This window comes from Bos taurus, chromosome 15, assembly GCF_002263795.3.
Source record: "Bos taurus isolate L1 Dominette 01449 registration number 42190680 breed Hereford chromosome 15, ARS-UCD2.0, whole genome shotgun sequence".
In the NCBI taxonomy this organism is placed as follows: domain Eukaryota; kingdom Metazoa; phylum Chordata; class Mammalia; order Artiodactyla; family Bovidae; genus Bos; species Bos taurus.
The window spans coordinates 17,788,620-17,807,873 of record NC_037342.1 but is presented as its reverse complement, the minus strand read 5'-3'; the positions used below and the strand labels follow the sequence as shown (position 1 = coordinate 17,807,873).

Genomic DNA, 19,254 nt, shown 5'->3' with positions numbered 1-19,254 from the left:
ACTTCTTTGTAACCTTGGGATAGGCAAGATATCTTGGGTTATACAAATCACTGACTGTGATTTTTTTTTAAGACTTCCTTAAATTCAAAATATGTGCTTGTTAAAAGCAACATTAAAGGGGCTTCCGTGGTGGCTCAGTGGTAAAGGATCCACCAGCCAATACAAGAGACACTGGTTTGATAACTGATCTGGGAAGATCCCATATACCCGTGTACCACAACTACTGGGCCTGTGCTCTACAGCCCAGAAGCTACAACTGCTGAGCCCACAAGTCACAAATACTGAAGCCTAGAGACCATGCGTCACCGCAAGAGAAGTCTGTGTACCACAACTAAAGAGTAACCCTCACTTGCTGCAACTAGAGAAAAGCCCATGCAGCAACAGCACAGCACAGCCAAAAATAAAAGATAAATACAAATTGTTTTAAGTTTTAGAAATTATTTTTTTAAAAGCATCATTAAAGTTAAAAGGCAGACTGACAAGTTTGGAACATGTATTTCAGGATTCTTTCAATTATTATTTTTAAAGTTTGAATGTAATGAGAAATTTACTAGAAAATTGCTTTTCCTCAGCAATAACTTTTGAAGAGGTTATGTACCACTTCATAGTTTGATTAACATTGGATTGTTGATTCTTGACATTATTTACATTATGATAGATTTTTCAAGTTCATAGATAAAGAAGTATTTGTTCAAGCTCCTGGCTTTCTTCTAAATCACATTTCATCAAGAATTATTGATGGTCTCTGCACATCTTCATTGTCAAAGGTTAACTGGTTCTTTAGTTTCTCTTTTCATTTTATGGCCATTTTTATTTTAAAAATGCAAGCTTTTAATCATTTCATGAGAGTTCCACCTTATCTCTTGCTCCACATGAATTTCCTCTCCCTTGGGATCCAAATGTATGCTTCACCAAAATTGAAGAATTTAAACAGAATTTAAAGGTAGCTTTTGGCATGCTGCTTTTAAGGATGAGCACATAAGAAAGGATTGTCCAACATTTAGAGGAAGTATTTAAAATATGGATACAGGCACTTCCCTGGCAGTAAGGAGTTAAGACTCCTTGCTTCCACTTCAGGGGGCACAGGTTCCACCCCCAATGAAGGAACTAAGATCCCACATGCTTCGTGGCACAGCCAAAAAAAGTAAAAAAAATTTTTAAATAAAATGAGACAAAAACAAGCAGATAAAAAGAATGAGATAGATTTATATTGGAGGATCTAGAAAGCAGTGTACAACAAACTAATATGAAGAAAGCTGATTAAAGAACATTATTAAACCAAACTCATAGAAAAAGAGATATGAAGTTGGAATACTGGACAAAGGTGGTCAAAAGGTACAACTTTTCAGTTATAAGTGCAGGGGATGCAGTGTGTAACACAGTGACTACAGTTAACACTGCTGTAACAGCTTGAGGTTAGGGGTGCTGACCCCACATGCAATCAAAAGCCCACTTCAAACCTTATAGTCAGCCCTTCATGTATCAGTTCCACAAGTGCAAATTCAGCCAAAGTTGGATTTTGTAGGGCTATGTGGTGGTTGCATAGTCGTGTCAGACTCTTTGCAACCCCATAGACTGCAGCCTCACCAGGCCCCTCTGTCCATGGGATTCTCCAGGCAAGAACACTGGAGTGGGTTACCATTTTCTTCTCCAAAAGGAACTATAGAAAGAAAGAAAGTGAAGTCACTCAGTCATGTCCAACTCTTTGCGACTCCATGGACTGTAGCCTACCAAGCTCCCCCATCCATGGAATTTTCCAGGCAAGAGTACTGGAGTGGGTTGCCATTTCCTTCTCCTTGTAGGGCTATAGTACATATTTATTGAAAAAATTCTGCATATAAGTGGACCTGCACAGTTCAAACCTATGTTGTTCAACAGTCAACAGTATTTGAAAGTTAAGAGGGTATATCCTAAGAGTTCTCACAAGGAAAAAAAAAACTTTTTTTTTTTTTTTTCTTTTTAAAAAATATGTATGAGATGATGAATATTAAGTAAGCTTCTTTTGGTAATCATTTCACAGTATATGTACATCAAGTTACATGGTATAACTTAAACTTACACAGTGCTGTATCTCAAGTATGAACATTGCAGCTTGATATTACTTTGTATTCATAAATATTCTTAGATTTATTTTATTGTAATGTTTGGGAATATATTCACCAAAGTGATTAAATAGTAGAATTAGGGAACATTCACTTTCTATTTGCTAGTCTTCTTGTTTTAATTTGAGTGAATAGTGTTATAATCAGAAGAAAATTTTCTTGGAAGGGAATAGATGTCCTGTAATTACTTCCTTGGTATTAAACCATATCAATTCAATTGGAGTCACTTTTATTTGTTTTTGTTTTTGCAGAGTGAGATCCATATGTCTGAAGAAGCTATACAGGATATATTGGAGCAGACAGAATCAGATCCAGCCTTTCAGGCACTCTTTGATCTATTTGACTATGGTAGGTAGACCATTTCTTTCAAGATAGTTCAGAAAAAATGTTTCTCCAGTTTCTTTGGAGAAGTAGCTTAAATGGTGAAATAACATTTCCCAGAGCATCTGGAGAAAGTTCGTGTTTTTTCATATGAAAGAGTTTTTTTCTTTCTCTTTAATTTTGTCTGCACTGGGTCTTCATTGTGGTGCGTGGGGCTCTCTAGTTGTGGCATGTGAGCTTAGCTGCTCTGAGGCATATGGAATCTTAGTTCCCCAACCAGGGATCGAACCCAGATGCCCTGCATTGGAAGGCTAATTCTTAACCACTGGACCACCAGGAAAGTCTTGTTTCTCTTAAAGAGTAGCTGTAAAAATAGAGAGCAGTCTTGTGGGTGAGAGGGATAGTTGTGAGCAGTATTTCCAGTCATCAAAAATGTGTTGTGAAAAAAAAAAATGTGGTCTACTACTATGCGCATATTATACTAAACACAGTTGGATAACACAAAAGAAATAAAAATATTTGGCCACTGCCTTCCATCTTATGGCCTAGTGCAGTAGTGCTAAAAGTGTAGTCTCCTAACCAGCAGATCAGAATTATCTGAGAACATGTTCAAAATGCAAATTCTTGGACCTGTATATTATGATATACAGTAAAGTATAAGAACTACTGGTCTAGAGGAAAAATCATACTTGTCAATGATATATAAGGCAACATGTTAAAAACCATAATCAAAGGACTATAATTAAAACCAAACTTTAATATTTGCTGACCACTGTCAAGATGTATTAATTGATGCTTATTTTTATTTTGGTCATTTAACCAATTGTTTCCCTATTCCTGTTTTAACAGGTAAAACAAAGAATAATAAAAATATATCACAAGGCATTTGCAGTCAGCATATGGAAACCAATCCCAGTGTAGTCTTAGCAGGTGAAACTAATCTAGCAGTTAAAGGTACTTTTGAAACAGAAGAATCTGGTAAGAATTCGATGTGTTAATATCAGTCTAAATCCTAATATCAATCCGAAAATCTCTAGGGCAGAAAATGTTGTTTAATTTGAAAATTGTTTGAATTATTCCCACACTTTTAGTACTTTGATTAAATGATGAATTTTTATTATTCATTCCTTCATGATACAATAGACTTGACATGCACAATTTGGTATGACTAGTATTGACCAATTCAACCAAAGTCTATAACTTCAAACATAATTTTTTGAGGCACATGTTCAGAATAAATCCCATATATAAGGTTGATTTGTGGTATTAATATCCAGCCTAGTAAGCAAATACAGCTGAGTGCTCAGTATCTATACCTCTTATTTAGAGGAGGTTGTATACTCTGCTGATGGTCCTGAATTAATAGATTTTTGAGGTTTTAGGTCATATTCCTGTATGTTTACTAAGTCACTTCTTATGTTTCTGCCTCTCATGGAATACCAGTATGGCACATAATTGTCCTACAGTAACTGAGGTCAGGCAGTGAATATGTCTGTCTCAGATCTTTTAAAATTTTGCCAAGTTTTTCAAAATTTCATTTATGTGATGCATGCTAAGTCACTTTTCAGTTATGTCCGACTTTTTGTGACCCATGGACTATAACCCACCAAACTCTTCTGTTCATGGGTTTTTCCAGGCAAGAATACTGGAGTGGGGTGCAAGAATACTAGATCCCCTTCTCCAGGGGATCTTCCTGACCCAGGGATCAAACCCATGTCTCTTAAATCTCCTGCATTGGCAAGCAGGTTTTTACCGCTAGTACCACCTGGGAATCCTGTAACACTTGCAGAAATGTTGTACAATAAAAATATACTTCGCCCATTGAATTATCAGCAAGGAAACACCCACATAACAATCTCTCAGGTCAAAAAATAGAATACCGCCAGCACCACAAAAACATCTGTTCGTATCCCTTCCCAACCACTATTCCTTTCATAACCATTATCCTGGCTTCTCTCATGTTATCCTGGCATCTCACACTTGCTAAACTTTATGCCTGTTTGGTACCACTCTGTCTGTTTTTGTCTACACCAAGGTATGCCAACGTAATCTTTTCTGTTCATCTGTTCTTAAATGCCATTACTCCTTCCAACTTCATCAAAAAACTTCATGACTTCCAAGTTTCACAATATGTCTTCCAAAACCTAGTTTTAGAATATGTCAGACTACATTCCTACTGAGAGTCCTTTGCCTGTACCCAAGCCCAATCCTCCATTTCTTCTTAGGTTGAATTGTAGTAGGATGTCTTTCTCATATATATTATGTGTGGAAGATTGTACCCTGCCCTGCACAAAATGAAACTTGAAATCCTATTTTCTAAGAAAGTCTCTTCCCACTTGATTGAAACTGACTGTTGTTGCTGTTGCTAAGTCGCTTCAGTCGTGTCCAACTCTGTGCGACCCCATAGACGGCAGCCCACCAGGCTCCCGTCCCTGGGATTCTCCAGGCAAGAACACTGGAGTGGGTTGCCATTTCCTTCTCCAAATCATGAAAGTAAAAGGTGAAAGTGAAGTCGCTCAGTCATGTCCGACTCTTAGTGACCCCATGGACTGCAGCCCACCAGGCTCCTCCATCCATGGGATTTTCCAGGCAAGAGTACTGGAGTGGGGTGCCATGGCCTTCTCCATTGAAACTGACTACCTGGATGTAATTTTTACTGATTTCCCCACAATAAGGATTTTCACGTGCTCCATACCCATTATTATGTTACCAGTGTCACATTAACAGAATTTGATAATGATTGCTATACATTTTTCTAGATTTTTCCCATTATATATTTCATATTGTTAATATTTTCTAAACTGTGAATGATCTATGACAGTATATAAGTATTTTCTCATATGCCCTTTTTTCTAACTATTGCACTTCTTTTATTTGTCAAGGTCTCCTCATGACATACTTCTTTATAACTTTCTCACATTCCATAGGCTCGAAAAGGTGCCTTTTGTTCTATACTGTTACAGTTATTAGCATGTTTTATTATGACTTTCTGTTCTGTATCTGCCTCCCTTTCTAAATCACCAAAGGCAAATTGGGTCATTCATCTTTATATCCCAGTACTGATCATATGATTGCTATTCAGTGTGTAATCTTAAACAGTACACAATAACATCAAATGTTAGTTATGCAAAATGTACTTGGCCCCATTTCACCTTCTTAATGAATATATCAAATAGTATGGTAGAAGTTGAAAAGTCAGCAGTTTTGAAAAAACTGTGTTTGTAGCCAGTTTTTATATGTTGGTACATATTAAATGTTCTTAAAAGTATATTTTTTTTTCTTCATGTGTCATCTGTTTTCTAAAAAGCTTGAAAAACAATTTGACACTTGTATAAATAGGCATCAGTGATAAGAGAAGTATCTGTAAATTTTTTGGTACTCAAAAAAATGAGAGAATTTATCATATTTCCATTTGCTGGTATGTCAAAGATTAGTTATCTCCTTGGAAAATATGTTTAACACTAAAGATGACTACCTCAGGCTGTTATATACACTCAACATATGTTTCTGCCATCCTGATATTTTACAGATGATCCATCTGGTCAACCCTCATTTTGTACTTCCTATCAAAATGAAGACACATCAAATATTTTGAAGAATGGCAGCAACCATGATGAGCTTAGACAGGAAGCCCAGGAACATTTTTCCCACATAGACTCTAGCATCCAGAAAAAGGCGTTTAAAACAGTTGTATCTACTGAACAGAAGTGTAACCTTGATATTACCTTTGAGTCTGTGCCCAGTTTGAGTGACTTTAATGAAAGAGTAAACTCTGATGCTGAATGTAATCAGCATTGTGCTGAATTATACACCAGTCAGATGTCCACTGAGACTGAAATGGCTCTGGAAGTTGAAAAGAATTCTTTATCTCCCAATGTACAGAATGAATCTCAGTTACAGCCCGATCAGTCTCCTATACCAATAAGTTCAGTTGTTTCCCTTGGTGGTGAAACTAACAGTGAGAACTTAATTCTTTCTGGAAAAACTTCTCAGCTTTTACCCCAAAATATTCCATTAGCTGGAAAGGCATCTAAAAAAGGTCAATTTTGTGAAAGTTCTGATGATACAAGAAGACTTAAAGCTGATTTCCATAATTCCAAGTCACCAGATTCTAGAGAAATTCATCAGAATAAAATTGAAATTAATAATGTGTTACCAGTTACATCACAGCATCTTAGAGATTGCCAAGATAATTCTTCGCTTCAGATATTACCTGCGTCTATTGAAAATTCGGGTTTAACTGTATCTGAACAAAAAGGAGAAATTCACCTTGAAGATTCTGTATCTTCAATTAAACAGCCGTCTAATGATTCATCATCTGTTGAGTTAAATCATACAATACATGAAACTCAGTCCTCCAAGTCTGAGAAAGCTGCTTTGGATTCACAAGAGCCTTCATCTTCTGTAAAAGAAGATGGAGATAGTATTTTTCTCTCTTTAGGTGAAAATAACTGTGAAGAAGTTACACTGATGCCTTCAGAAAGTAATCCTATAGAAGATAGACATTCTCTTCCTTCAGAATCTGTGTGTTCTTCAATGAGGGAGTCTCATCCTGAGTCCCAGAATACTAATAATAAACCTGCTAACGACAAATCTACAGAGATAGATGCATCAAATATAGTCTCTCTCAAAATTATCATCAGTGATGATCCATTTGTTTCCTCAGATACTGAACTTAACAGTGCAGTTTCTAGTATCAGTGGAGAAAACTTGCCAACTATAATTTTGTCTTCTCCTGCTAAATCACCTGCCAGAAATGCAGAATTAGTTAAATGCCTGTCTTCCGAAGAAACCACAGGTGCTATCTCATCTGCTGAAGGAACTGGGGATTCAGCCTCAATGGAACAGAGCCTTTTAGCACTCAAACCTGAGGACTCTAAAGTAAACAACATGCAGAATGAAGACAGCATTGCTCTTTCAACCAATGTTACGCCATGTGTTTCCAAGGATGGAGGATACATACAGTTAATGCCAGCTACGAGCACAACTTTTGGCAATTCAAGTAATATTTTGATAGCTACTTGTGTAACTGATCCAACAGCCTTAGGAACAACTGTCAGTCAGTCAAATGTTGTGGTGTTGCCTGGAAATTCTGCACCTATGACTGCTCAACCTCCACTATCTCAATTACAGACACCCCCAAGGTCAAATAGTGTATTTGCTGTCAATCAAGCTGTGTCACCCAACTTTTCACAAGGTAACTAAGAACATCATAGTGAAGTTCATTTCTCTGGAACGGGATCTACTTTAGTTTGTGTGTGTAATGATTGACTAGAAGGTAATAAATCATGGATGATGGTATAAGATTCAGAAATTTGTGATTATGCCTTCTGTACTTTAGAGAATTCAGTCATACTTCTTTTTTAATCTACTGCTCAGCTATGAAATTCAGTGGTTTAGTGTTTCACTTCTTTTTCTTTCCACACTTCTCAATCCGTGTCTAAGCTATAAGAAAAAGAGCAGTGGGGAGACTAATTCATCAAAAAGCTGTATACCTACTAAAACCCAATGTTGTGGGAGATTTTTCTTAAATAGCTGTTTAGAGTCTTGGTTTTCCAGCAATTTATTACCTATTTGGACAGACTTCCAAGACAAAAACTTGAATTTCTCCCTCTGTAATACTCTGTAATTTCTCACTATTTTCCACCTTTGAAAATTGATCCCTGTCTTTTGAATTCTTTGTTTATAGGAGGACTTGTGGCATTTATTACATGCCATTTTATATGTAGTTCCTGATTGAATGCCTGTCATGATGGTCATTCTTGATTGTATGTTCCTTATAGTTGCAGTTTGTGGCACATTCATCTATACTTCTTATTTATTGATTCCCAAGCTCTTTTCCCCTCTTTTTTTTTTTCTTTTTACATTTAGGCATACAGTTAAAGCAGATTAAATATTAGCAGTTAAGTATCAAGCCTGATGGATCTAAAGTTAAAGAAAGGGTCAGAATTAGTAGGCCGTGTGGGTCTTCAGCCGAAGCTTGGAGAAATAAGTAGTATTTGGAGTAAAAGGAAGGGAATCTTAAGCAGCACAAGGATAGGTGGATATTTGAGAGACTGAAAAGTGTTCATGAAGGTGAGGAGATCAAACTTACAGGAACAGTTAATGAATTTATTAGGAAAAGATTCATTTATAGGACAGGATTAAATGAATTATAATAGCCGTAGACTATATGGTTGATGTTTCCTTGTGAACATTGTACTTTCCCCCACAGTTTTGACTTGTTGCTCACTTATCTGGACCTTTTTGGACAAATACCACTGAGATAATAGTTTGGGTTTGTGAGTAAATCTTAGATTTATCAGTCTTCAGTTAGGACATAATTTTATGGTAAAAGATTCAGACTTGAAACCTGTACTACCAACTTTTCAATCATTTGCACTGTTTTTTCTAGAGGGGAATCAAGGTTACAACTGTAATATGATCTCCTGGCTATAGAGTCTTATGCTTACTCATGACGTTTAGCTTCACTAAATGCCATAGAATACTTTACTTCATATTGACTTTTTCTCAATTTGTTAGTCTTGCTGTTGTCCCTAAATTAATTTTTTTAAGGAGAGTAGATTTATATAAAAAGGAATTTATAATTGTATAGAATTTATTTCAAATTAATAATTACTTTGGTGCCTTGTATTTATGAAAGAAAAATCTCATTTTATTGAGAATTGTTTTTTTTGTTGTCATCATTGTTTTTGAAGGATCTGCCATTATAATCGCTTCTCCGGTCCAACCTGTACTGCAAGGAATGGTGGGAATGATTCCTGTGTCTGTGGTTGGACAGAATGGAAATACCTTTTCTGCTCCTCCTCGGCAGGTAAGATTTATGAACTGAAAATGGCTCAGTGCCACTTTTCAAACAAAATACAGTTAATGGCTTCTTCTCTTCTAGGTCCTTCATATGCCTTTGGCAGCACCTGTATGCAATAGAAGTATCTCTCAATTCCCTATCCCTCAAAAATCTTTGAAGAGTCAGGGACTAAAAAACAAACCTTGTACAGGTATGTTTTTGAGTTGATTCATGTCAACTTTATGTAATCTTTTTGTTTTTTGTTTTCTTTAATATTAATAGCTTTCTTAACTGTGATTGTCTAACCTTTGCTTAAAGTTTTTTGCAGTAAATAGAAAAAAAAATGGAACAGAACAGAATTTAGAAAGATCATGTATTTATAGGAACTTGTATGTAGTAGAGATAACATCAAAAGTCAGAAGAAACAGAATGGTTTGTTTAATAAATGAAATCTACCAGCTATTATGTATTACAGGGAAAAAATAATCTCTTCCTCACACTATATATAAAATTAGGAATTCCAAGAAGATTAACAGGTAAAAGTGAACAGCAAAACAAATAATAAAAGAAAATATAGAAGAATCCTAATGAGGGCTGAAATAAAGGATTGCTTTTGAAAAATTAAAAAAGAATAATTTATAAATGGAAAAAATTTGATAATGCTGACTACTCTAAAGTAAATGATTTTTAGTACAATAAAAGACAGCATATGCAAAATAACATGAGATTTTCATTCAAGACCTTTATGAATATTGTGCTGAGTTCTCAAACTTCTCTAGCTCAGACTTTTTAATCTTCATGGGTGACAAAATGCCTAACCTTAGGAACTTTTGACTAGTTTCATTTCTAAGTCTTTTTTAATATTCTTTTCAGCCAATCCCTCCCATACCTTTACCTTTAATGTTTTATTAGACCTATACAGTCAGCAAAAACAAGACCAGGAGCTGACTGTGGCTCAGACCATGAACTCCTTATTGCCAAATTCAGACTGAAATTGAAGAAAGTAGGCAAAGCCACTAGACCATTCAGGTATGACCTAAATCACATCCCTGATGATTATACAGTGGAGGTGAGAAATAGATTTAAGGGCCTAGATCTGATAGATAGAGTGCCTGATGAACTATGGAATGAGGTTCGTGACATTGTACAGGAGACAGGGATCAAGACCATTCCCATAGAAAAGAAATGCAAAAAAGCAAAATGGCTGTCTGGGGAGACCTTACAAATAGCTGTGAAAAGAAGAGAAGCAAAAAGCAAAGGAGAAAAGGAAAGATACAAGCATCTGAATGCAGAGTTCCAAAGAATAGCAAGAAGAGATAAGAAAGCCTTCTTCAGCCATCAATGCAAAGAAATAGAGGAAAACAACAGAATGGGAAAGACTAGGGATCTCTTCAAGAAAATCAGAGATACCAAAGGAACATTTCATGCAAAGATGAGCTCGATAAAGGACAGACATTGTATGGACCTAACAGAAGCAGAAGATACTAAGAAGAGATGGCAAGAATACACAGAAGAACTGTACAAAAAAGATCTTCATGACCCAGATAATCACGATGGTGTGATCACTGACCTAGAGCCAGACATCCTGGAAAGTGAAGTCAAGTGGGCCTTAGAAAGCATCACTACGAACAAAGCTAGTGGAGGTGATGGAATTCCGGTTGAGCTATTCCAAATCCTGAAAGATGATGCTGTGGAAGTGCTGCACTCAATATGCCAGCAAATTTGGAAAACTCAGCAGTGGCCACAGGACTGGAAAAGGTCAGTTTTCATTCCAATCCCAAAGAAAGGCAATGCCAAAGAATGCTCAAACTACCGCACAATTGCAGTCATCTCACATGCTAGTAAAGTCATGCTCAAAATTCTCCAAGGCAGGCTTCAGCAGTATGTGAACCGTGAACTTCCTGATGTTCAAGCTGGTTTTAGAAAAGGCAGAGGAACCAGAGATCAAATTGCCAACATCCGCTGGATCATGGAAAAAGCAAGAGAGTTCCAGAAAAACATCTATTTGACTATGCCAAAGCCTTTGACTGTGTGGATCACAATAAACTGTGGAAAATTCTGAAAGAGATGGGAATACCAGACCACCTGATCTGCCTCTTGAGAAATTTGTATGCAGGTCAGGAAGCAACAGTTAGAACCGAACATGGAACAACAGACTGGTTCCAAATAGGAAAAGGAGTTCGTCAAGGCTGTATATTGTCATCCTGTTTATTTAACTTATATGCAGAGTACACCATGAGAAACACTGGACTGGAAGAAACACAAACTGGAATCAAGATTGCCGGGAGAAATATCAATAACCTGAGATATGCAGATGACACCACCGTCATGGCAGAAAGTGAAGAGGAACTAAAAAGCCTCTTGATGAAAGTGAAAGTGGAGAGTGAAAAAATTGGCTTAAAGCTCAACATTCAGAAAACGAAGATCGTGGCATCCGGTTCCATCACTTCATGGGAAATAGATGGGGAAACAGTGGAAACAGTGTCAGACTTTATTTTTCTGGGCTCCAAAATCACTACAGATGGTGACTGCAGCCATAAAATTAAAAGACGCTTACTCCTTGGAAGGAAAGGTATAACCAACCTAGGTAGCATATTCAAAAGCAGAGACGTTACTTTGCCAACAAAGGTTCGTCTAGTCAAGGCTATGGTTTTTCCTGTGGTCATGTATGGATGTGAGAGTTGGACTGTGAAGAAGGCTGAGAGCCGAAGAATTGATGCTTTTGAACTGTGGTGTTGGAGAAGACTCTTGAGAGTCCCTTGGACTGCAAGGAGATCCGACCAGTCCATTCTGAAGGAGACCAGCCCTGGGATTTCTTTGGAAGGAATGATGCTAAAGCTGAAACTCCAGTACTTTGGCCACCTCATGCGAAGAGTTGACTCATTGTAAAAGACTCTGATGCTGGGAGGGATTGGGGCAAGAGGAGAAGGGGACGACAGAGGATGAGATGGCTGGATGGCATCACTGACTCGATGGACGTGAGTCTGAGTGAACTCCGGGAGTTGGTGATTGACAGGGAGGCCTGGGGTGCTGTGATTCATGGGGTCGCAAAGAGTCAGACACAACTGAGCGACTGATCTGATCTGATCTGATGTAATTTTGAACAGTAACCTCTCTCTAAATACTCTCATTTTCATGGATATACCATTGAATCTGTCTTCAACCAGTGAGAGCTCTTACTACCTGAATCCTTACCTTTACCTGAATTTTCACTTGGGTTCATTTCATTCCCTATCTAGGCTAAACCCCAGAATCTACCACATCAGCCACTTTTCCCACTATTCCTAAACACTTTCATATTCACATTCTTCTAACATGTCTGCTTGATACCCTCTAGTCATGGATCTATGCAGCCAGATATTCTCTGCCTTTATACCTGGGCTTCTTAGCAATGCTTTAGAACATCACTTTGCTGACAAAGATCCGTATAGTCAAAGTTAAGGTTTTTCCAGTAGTCATGTACAGATGTGAGAGTTGGACCATAAAGAAGGCTGAGTGCCAAAGAATTGCTGTGTTCAAATTGTGCTGGGGAAGACTCTTGAGAGTTTCTTGGAATGCAAGGAGATCAAACCAGTCCATCCTAAAGGAAATCAACCCTTGAATATTCATTGGAAGGAGTGATGCTGAGCTGAAGCTCCAGTACTTTGGCCACCTGATGCAAAGAGCTAACTCATTGGAGAAGACCCTGATGCTGGGAAAGATTGAAGGCAGGAGGAGAAGGGGACGACAGAGGATGAAATGGTTGGATAGCATCACCGACTCATGGATATGAATTTTCACAAACTCCGGGAGACAGGGAAGCCTGATGTGCCACAGTCCCATGGGGTCCCAAAAAGTCAAACATGACTTAATGACTGCAGAAGTGATGCCATTCAGTAACACTTAAAATTTTCTCACCCTCACTGCCATTTAGTGATCATTTTAAATGCTTACCTGTCTTCTTTTTTCCCATTTCTCCTTCATACTGTTTCATACTTACACAGGTTTTCTCACATCTATTCAGTCACTACTATCCTCACTCTAAGCCAATGATTTTGATTTTTATCAATAGTAACGTCCATTTTTTCACATCACTCCCACTAAATATGTACCCATTCATCTAAAATCATTCTTCCCTTTTCCCTTCTTTCTTAGAGAAATATTTCATTCTTTCTAAGGTTAATGCAGTCTACCTTCTGTCTTCTGTGTATCTTCATCTTTTCTTTCTTTGGCTCCTTCCCTCTGTGGCTATTCAACTATCGATACAAGGATCATTCCCACCATTCCTTTAGGGTTTTTCCACCTGCCAGCCCTTTATCCCCAACCCTCTTTATCTCCCAGTCTTTGTTCATCCATATTATGTCCTTTCTCATGTTTCTACTAAAACTGTTTAAACTCACCAGTGACCTCCTAATACTGCCATATCCATTGGATGTTTTCCATTCTTACTTTACCGTCTAACAGTTGATACTCTTGGTAGCTTCTAGAATGAATGCATTCCTCCCTTTCTAATTTTATGTAACTTAAGATCTACATACTCTACATATCTAAGTCTCTCTTCTTCCTCAAAAACCTCCTCTGCCTACCTTTTACCTCTTGGTTAGTGTCAACATGTATTCCTCATTTATTCTTCATATCCGTGCGAGTGCCCATCTGTAAGACCTTCATCATCTCCTACCTCTAATATTTTTAGCCATCTAAGTAGAATTCCTATTTCTAATTCATCTTCTGTGCCATCGCCAGAGTGACGTCCTAAAACAAATCTATTCATACATCATCCCTAGTTAAAACTCTTAAAAGATTCTCTATAAAACCTTTTGAATAATACACAAAGTCCTCCACAGTATCATGTTTGCTTTCCTTCCCAGCTTCATATCTTGCTGCCCTTCCACATAAACTCAGAAGTCCTTGGAAATTAAAATATGGATATTAAAACTCCAGAGCATGTCCTCTCAGTGACATAGGTTTGCAAACATGACACCTTAAATAAGCAGAATTTTTAAATAGGAATAAAGTGTTTTGTTTAAGTAACTTTTTGGATCTAAGTACTGCCCTTAACTGTTACATTGATCATTGTAATCTGTAGATCAAAGACTGGATTCATATTTACCTGAAGTTGAAGCAGGTCATTTGTTACATATTTCTTCAGTAAAATGATTATCTTGTATATACTACCAAGCTGTTTTTTTAGATCCAGTATATTAAAGTATTTCATTTATACATTAGCTATAGCTTAAATTTTTCTCATGATGTCAGATTCTGTGATCTGTTCTATTTTCTTTCAGAAAAATGTACTTTCAGGAATGTTTTTCTTTTCTAATTAACTTGTTTATAATTCCAGGGAAACAGGTAAATAATTTGGTGGATTCATCAAGTCACTCAGTTGGATGTCATGCACAGCGGTGAGCATAAACATAGTTTCTGTCATAGAATATTTGAATGCTCAAGTTAAAAACAAAGAATTTCTTTATGTGGCTAAGAAAAAAAATTTTTTTTTCTTGTAGAACTGAAGTTTCTGACAAGATTATGGCTACAGATCTTGGGAAAAAATTGGAAGAAACCACAGTTCCCTTCTCAGTAGAAAGTACAGTTCCAGTTAGCAAGCCATTTGAAAGCCACAGACGTGTGCTCTGTTTTGATACCACTGCTTCTCCTGTGGCAAATACACAGGGGACAAATCAAAAGTTGGTGTCCCAAAGCAAGGAAAGAAATGACATTTCATTTTCTAACCTTGACTCACCCATTGTGTCCTCCACCTTAAAACCCCCTGCTAATAATGCTGTCAGAAGAGAGCGGGAGAAACCTTCTATGCCTAAAATTTTATCTAAATCAGAAACTCCCATTGGCCGACATGCCACCATAAAGGAAACTCCGTCAGAAAAGAAAGTTTCACCAACAGAAACTATACTTGAATCTTTCCATAAAGCAACAGCTAATAAGGAGAATGAACTGTGCAGCGATGTGGAAAGGCAGAAAAATCCAGAAACTTCAAAACTGTCTAATGGGCAGCAAAATGGGGGTGTGCGGAATGAGAAAACTGTAACTTCACTTCAAGAGCTAACCAGAAAACAAGGCACATCCTCAAACAGTAAAAATGTCTTTTCAGTAGGTGCACCTGTGAAGGATTTGAAACAAGATCAAACCAGGTCTGCCAGTTCTTTGATTAACCCACTCACCAAACATACCACAGAAATGTTACAAGATACTCAGTGGCATAGCCCAGTAAATAGACTGACAGATAGTACTGATTTATCTGTACCCCGAACATCTAGCTCAGGAGCAGGGGAAAAACTTAAAGAAGAACCTACAGATGGTATTAAGGTCCCTTCTAGTAGGCGTTTTGGTGAAGACAGCACACCCAAAGTAATGGTCCCTCCTGTCACACCAGACTTGCCTGCCTGCAGCCCTGCCAGTGAAACAGGGAGTGAAAACAGTGTGAACATGGCCGCCCATACATTAATGATTCTCTCCAGAGCAGCCATCTCTAGGACTACTTCCTCTACTCCTCTAAAAGACAATACCCAACAATTTAGAGCATCTTCAAGAAGCACCACAAAAAAGCGGAAAATTGAGGAAGTAGATGAACATGAGCGAAACTCCCGCACTTCTAACAAAGGTCTTGCAAATTCGTCAATGCCAATGAAAAAGAAGAAAATTAAGGCAAGTTTGAAAGTCTTTAATTTCAAAACCACACGTTGTCCTTCTTTGAGCGCTCAGGTTAAAGGTCTCATCATTTTTTGCCATAGCTACTTAACATTTAACCAAGATAGCTTTGGGTTTTGATTGATAAAATACATTCTCTAGCAGTATCTCTCAGCCATTGTGGTACTCAGAAGTTAACTAGGTGAAACATTTTCCAAACAATTGCTAAGGCATTTATTTATAAACATCTTCCTTGGGAAAAGGTATTTGGTGGAAAGAATGACATAAGATGAAAAATTGGGAAGCTACTATTTGTAATTATCAAGTGAAAACTGCTTGCAGCCCCTTCATCTTAGGTTTCTTTCCCATGTCCTGCCATCTCTTCCATAGATTGTTATACTTGCTAATATGTTGGAGCAGTGTAAAAGTTAAATTTACCTGTCTTTAACCATGCTTACCTGAGGAAAGTAATATAGGATTATCACTGATGAAGTAATTTTTCCTCAATCTGTTTAGCCATTTAGTAAGTGGAATATGAATAGAAAGGTTTAAAATGTCATAAAGGAAGTATGATATCAAGGAAAGAATCCTGGTTTCTAAGCCTGGGCTGAATCCTGCATCTCCTGCTTATTGGTTCTATTACCATTAATTATTAAATAGCCTGTAACATCCCTTGAGTCTTAACTGCATCATTGGACATGAAGTTACACACATCTTACCCAATGGCTGTAAGACTAAATGTAGTGTTTGTAAAGTGTCTGGAGTATATTAAATATTTGGAACTTGAAAAGTACTTGTTACTCTTAAAATCTTAGTAAAGCTTTCTGAGGTTTACGGTTTAGCAATAATGAGTACCTTATATAAAAAGCATGTTCTATCTTGTCTCAACATTCATATACTGAATTTGTATAATGTTTTGTGCTCTAAAATAATATTGAGGTGCCATTGAAGTATACTTTATTAAACTTGGATTTATAAAAAATTGTGTCTACCTTTCTGTATAACTAAAATTCTAATGAACTAAACTTCCGACAAAAATTTTGGTAGTGTATGAAGTTCTACATGACTTAATAAGAAAGCTAGCTTTTGGGCCTTGTTTAAGTTTGATATGTCAACTTAGTTCATTTTTTCTTTCTTTCTTTTTTTGACAGAAAAAGAAGCTACCCAGTTCATTTCCAGCTGGAATGGATGTGGACAAATTTTTGTTATCATTGCATTATGATGAGTAAATATTCTGAACATATAAGAACATTGGCTATTTAAAACTACAGTTCCTTAAACTACGAGTGTAGGGAATGAGATACTGACGGAATCTGAGAGCATGACCTGCACTTTCTTTCATTGTACTGAAATTTCACTTTATTTCTAAATCATGCTGTTTTAAAACAGCTTCCTAATTTGTAAATAGATGTGCCTGGTATTGTGGAAAAAACATTTGCAGAAATGTAAGTAAAGCCAATCTGCAAAACTGTATAGCTTTAACAATTGCATCTTGTTAATATTGTGTAAATCTTATTGAAATAGAGGTTAAATCAGCCTGATGTTCTTTTATTTTTTGGTTTCTTATGATCTCTAATTTTGAAACTTACTCATCTGGAATAGTTTCTCACTTTGAGTGGGAAAATTACACTTTTCCTTATAAATTGCCTTCAGGAATTGTCCTACAAGACATCTGAAGACAGCCAGTAATTAGTGCAGAAGTGATAAGGAATTCAAATGGTAATAAAGTAACCAGAAATTAACGATTTGGGTTTTTTCCCTAGAGTGAATACTTTGCCACTCCTTACAATTGCAGTAAAGATTGTACTCCTAAAATTTTACACTTTGTCTCTTCTGGTTGTTCCGGTCTCTTTGTTTTAAGGAGAGAATATTAATGCCATTTGAACACCATTCAAGTGTTCTGATCTTTCACTTATAACTTGTAAGATCTTTTACAAAACTTTAAGCGTTTAGACTATTGAGCCATAAAAAGTTTGGTTATGTAGTAGTTGAAATTTCTTGGTATGTATATACTTTTCCCCTAAATACTGGGGATTTAAAGAATTGCACTAATTCATAAACTTCTTACATAGTAGTGACCAATGCACATTTAATTTAAATTTTGTGTTCTATGTTAAAGCTTGTATGGAGGATTATCTTCTGTTGTCCTTTTAGAAAGCCATGTCCATCATAAGATGTAAAAAGAGAAATCATAGTTTTCTATTTTAATTTAGTTTCTCCTAAAATGGGCTGTGTTACACTTGGATAGAGGATGCTGTCTCTGTACCCCTTATTATAGAGTTATTCTCAAAAGGTCCTTAAGGAGAATGAAAGAGGTGCCTTCTGTATGTTAGACTCACACACATCAGTCAAGTTGAAGAATTGGTTTAAACCTTTAAATGAGTACAGAAATTATAATTCATATTTGACCAATTGTGCCTAGATATTAAAGTATGTTCTCTTAAGTGCTTTCTGTTTTGTTTATTATCAGTATATGCAAGGTTTTTTCTGAAAATGTCTATATTTATGAGTCATTTTCCTTAACTTTTTTTTTTTTTAATACTGGGCCTTTAACATCCTACTTTAACACAACAGTTCTCAATGTGGAAATCACGTCTTACTTGCTGAACCTTACTGCAGAAATTTGTGTTGTAATAAATTTTTATAATGTGGAAGTGGTCTGTTTCTAAAGAACCAGGGATAGTTAATACAGTTAATGTTTATTTAACTAAGCTTGTACAGTTAGGTTTGAATAAATATTTTCATTAACTTCAAAAGTTTGAATTCTTTCATATTGGCAGTCATTCTAGTTTAGATACTTTTAATAAATCCCTTTCCAAGTCAGTTGTTGTTTTCAGAAGTTTACATAATGCTGAAGATTATAAATTTTCTTCTCATTCAATTAATTTGTATATGCTAAGTACTAAGAATTCATATACTAGTAAAATAAACTCACTTGGCCAGAATCCACTAGATAAATAGTATGAAGATAATCTGTATTCAGAGCTTTCATTTATGTTCAAGAACAAAACCATAATTCTGATTTTACCTTAAAAGTCAAAATGTGCTAGACTTAATTGCTGTACCTGGTACTGTATTTTTGCAACTACATGTAAGGATCCACTGTTTCTTTGGACATTACTTAGTGTATTCAGTTGTATGACAAATCTTAGAAGACTTACAATTAAAATATTTGATTGTTTTAGTTAGAACCATTTAGTAAATATGTTGAAATTGTACGTAAGTTAACATCCATCAGCATTCAGCCAAAGGCTAGATGTCATGACTAGTAGGAAGACCAAGGTTAAGCTTTGATAAAAGAAGTCATTTTAAAAGCATGTTGCTATATATTCTACGTTCATCGTTTTTCAGACCACCATCTTTTCAGTCTCAGACTTAACTTACTGAAATTATGTATCAAATTTTGACTAATATGATGCTTTC

General features: G+C 36.4%; 1 protein-coding gene across 2 annotated transcripts in view; it reads left to right on the top strand.

The window, feature by feature from the left end:
• Window positions 1-18,587, top strand: part of NPAT (nuclear protein, coactivator of histone transcription) — a 53,531-nt gene extending 34,944 nt beyond the window's left edge. For both annotated transcript variants that reach the window (XM_002692975.5, XM_005215788.5), the window contains 8 exons: window positions 2,354-2,450; window positions 3,273-3,401; window positions 5,953-7,620; window positions 9,122-9,237; window positions 9,313-9,421; window positions 14,531-14,591; window positions 14,694-15,849; window positions 16,983-18,587. In XM_002692975.5, coding sequence (XP_002693021.2) covers window positions 2,354-2,450; window positions 3,273-3,401; window positions 5,953-7,620; window positions 9,122-9,237; window positions 9,313-9,421; window positions 14,531-14,591; window positions 14,694-15,849; window positions 16,983-17,060 — 3,414 coding nt within the window. In that variant the 3' untranslated portion in view covers window positions 17,061-18,587. The remainder of the gene's footprint in view (window positions 1-2,353; window positions 2,451-3,272; window positions 3,402-5,952; window positions 7,621-9,121; window positions 9,238-9,312; window positions 9,422-14,530; window positions 14,592-14,693; window positions 15,850-16,982) is intronic.
• Window positions 18,588-19,254: the final 667 nt, after the last annotated feature.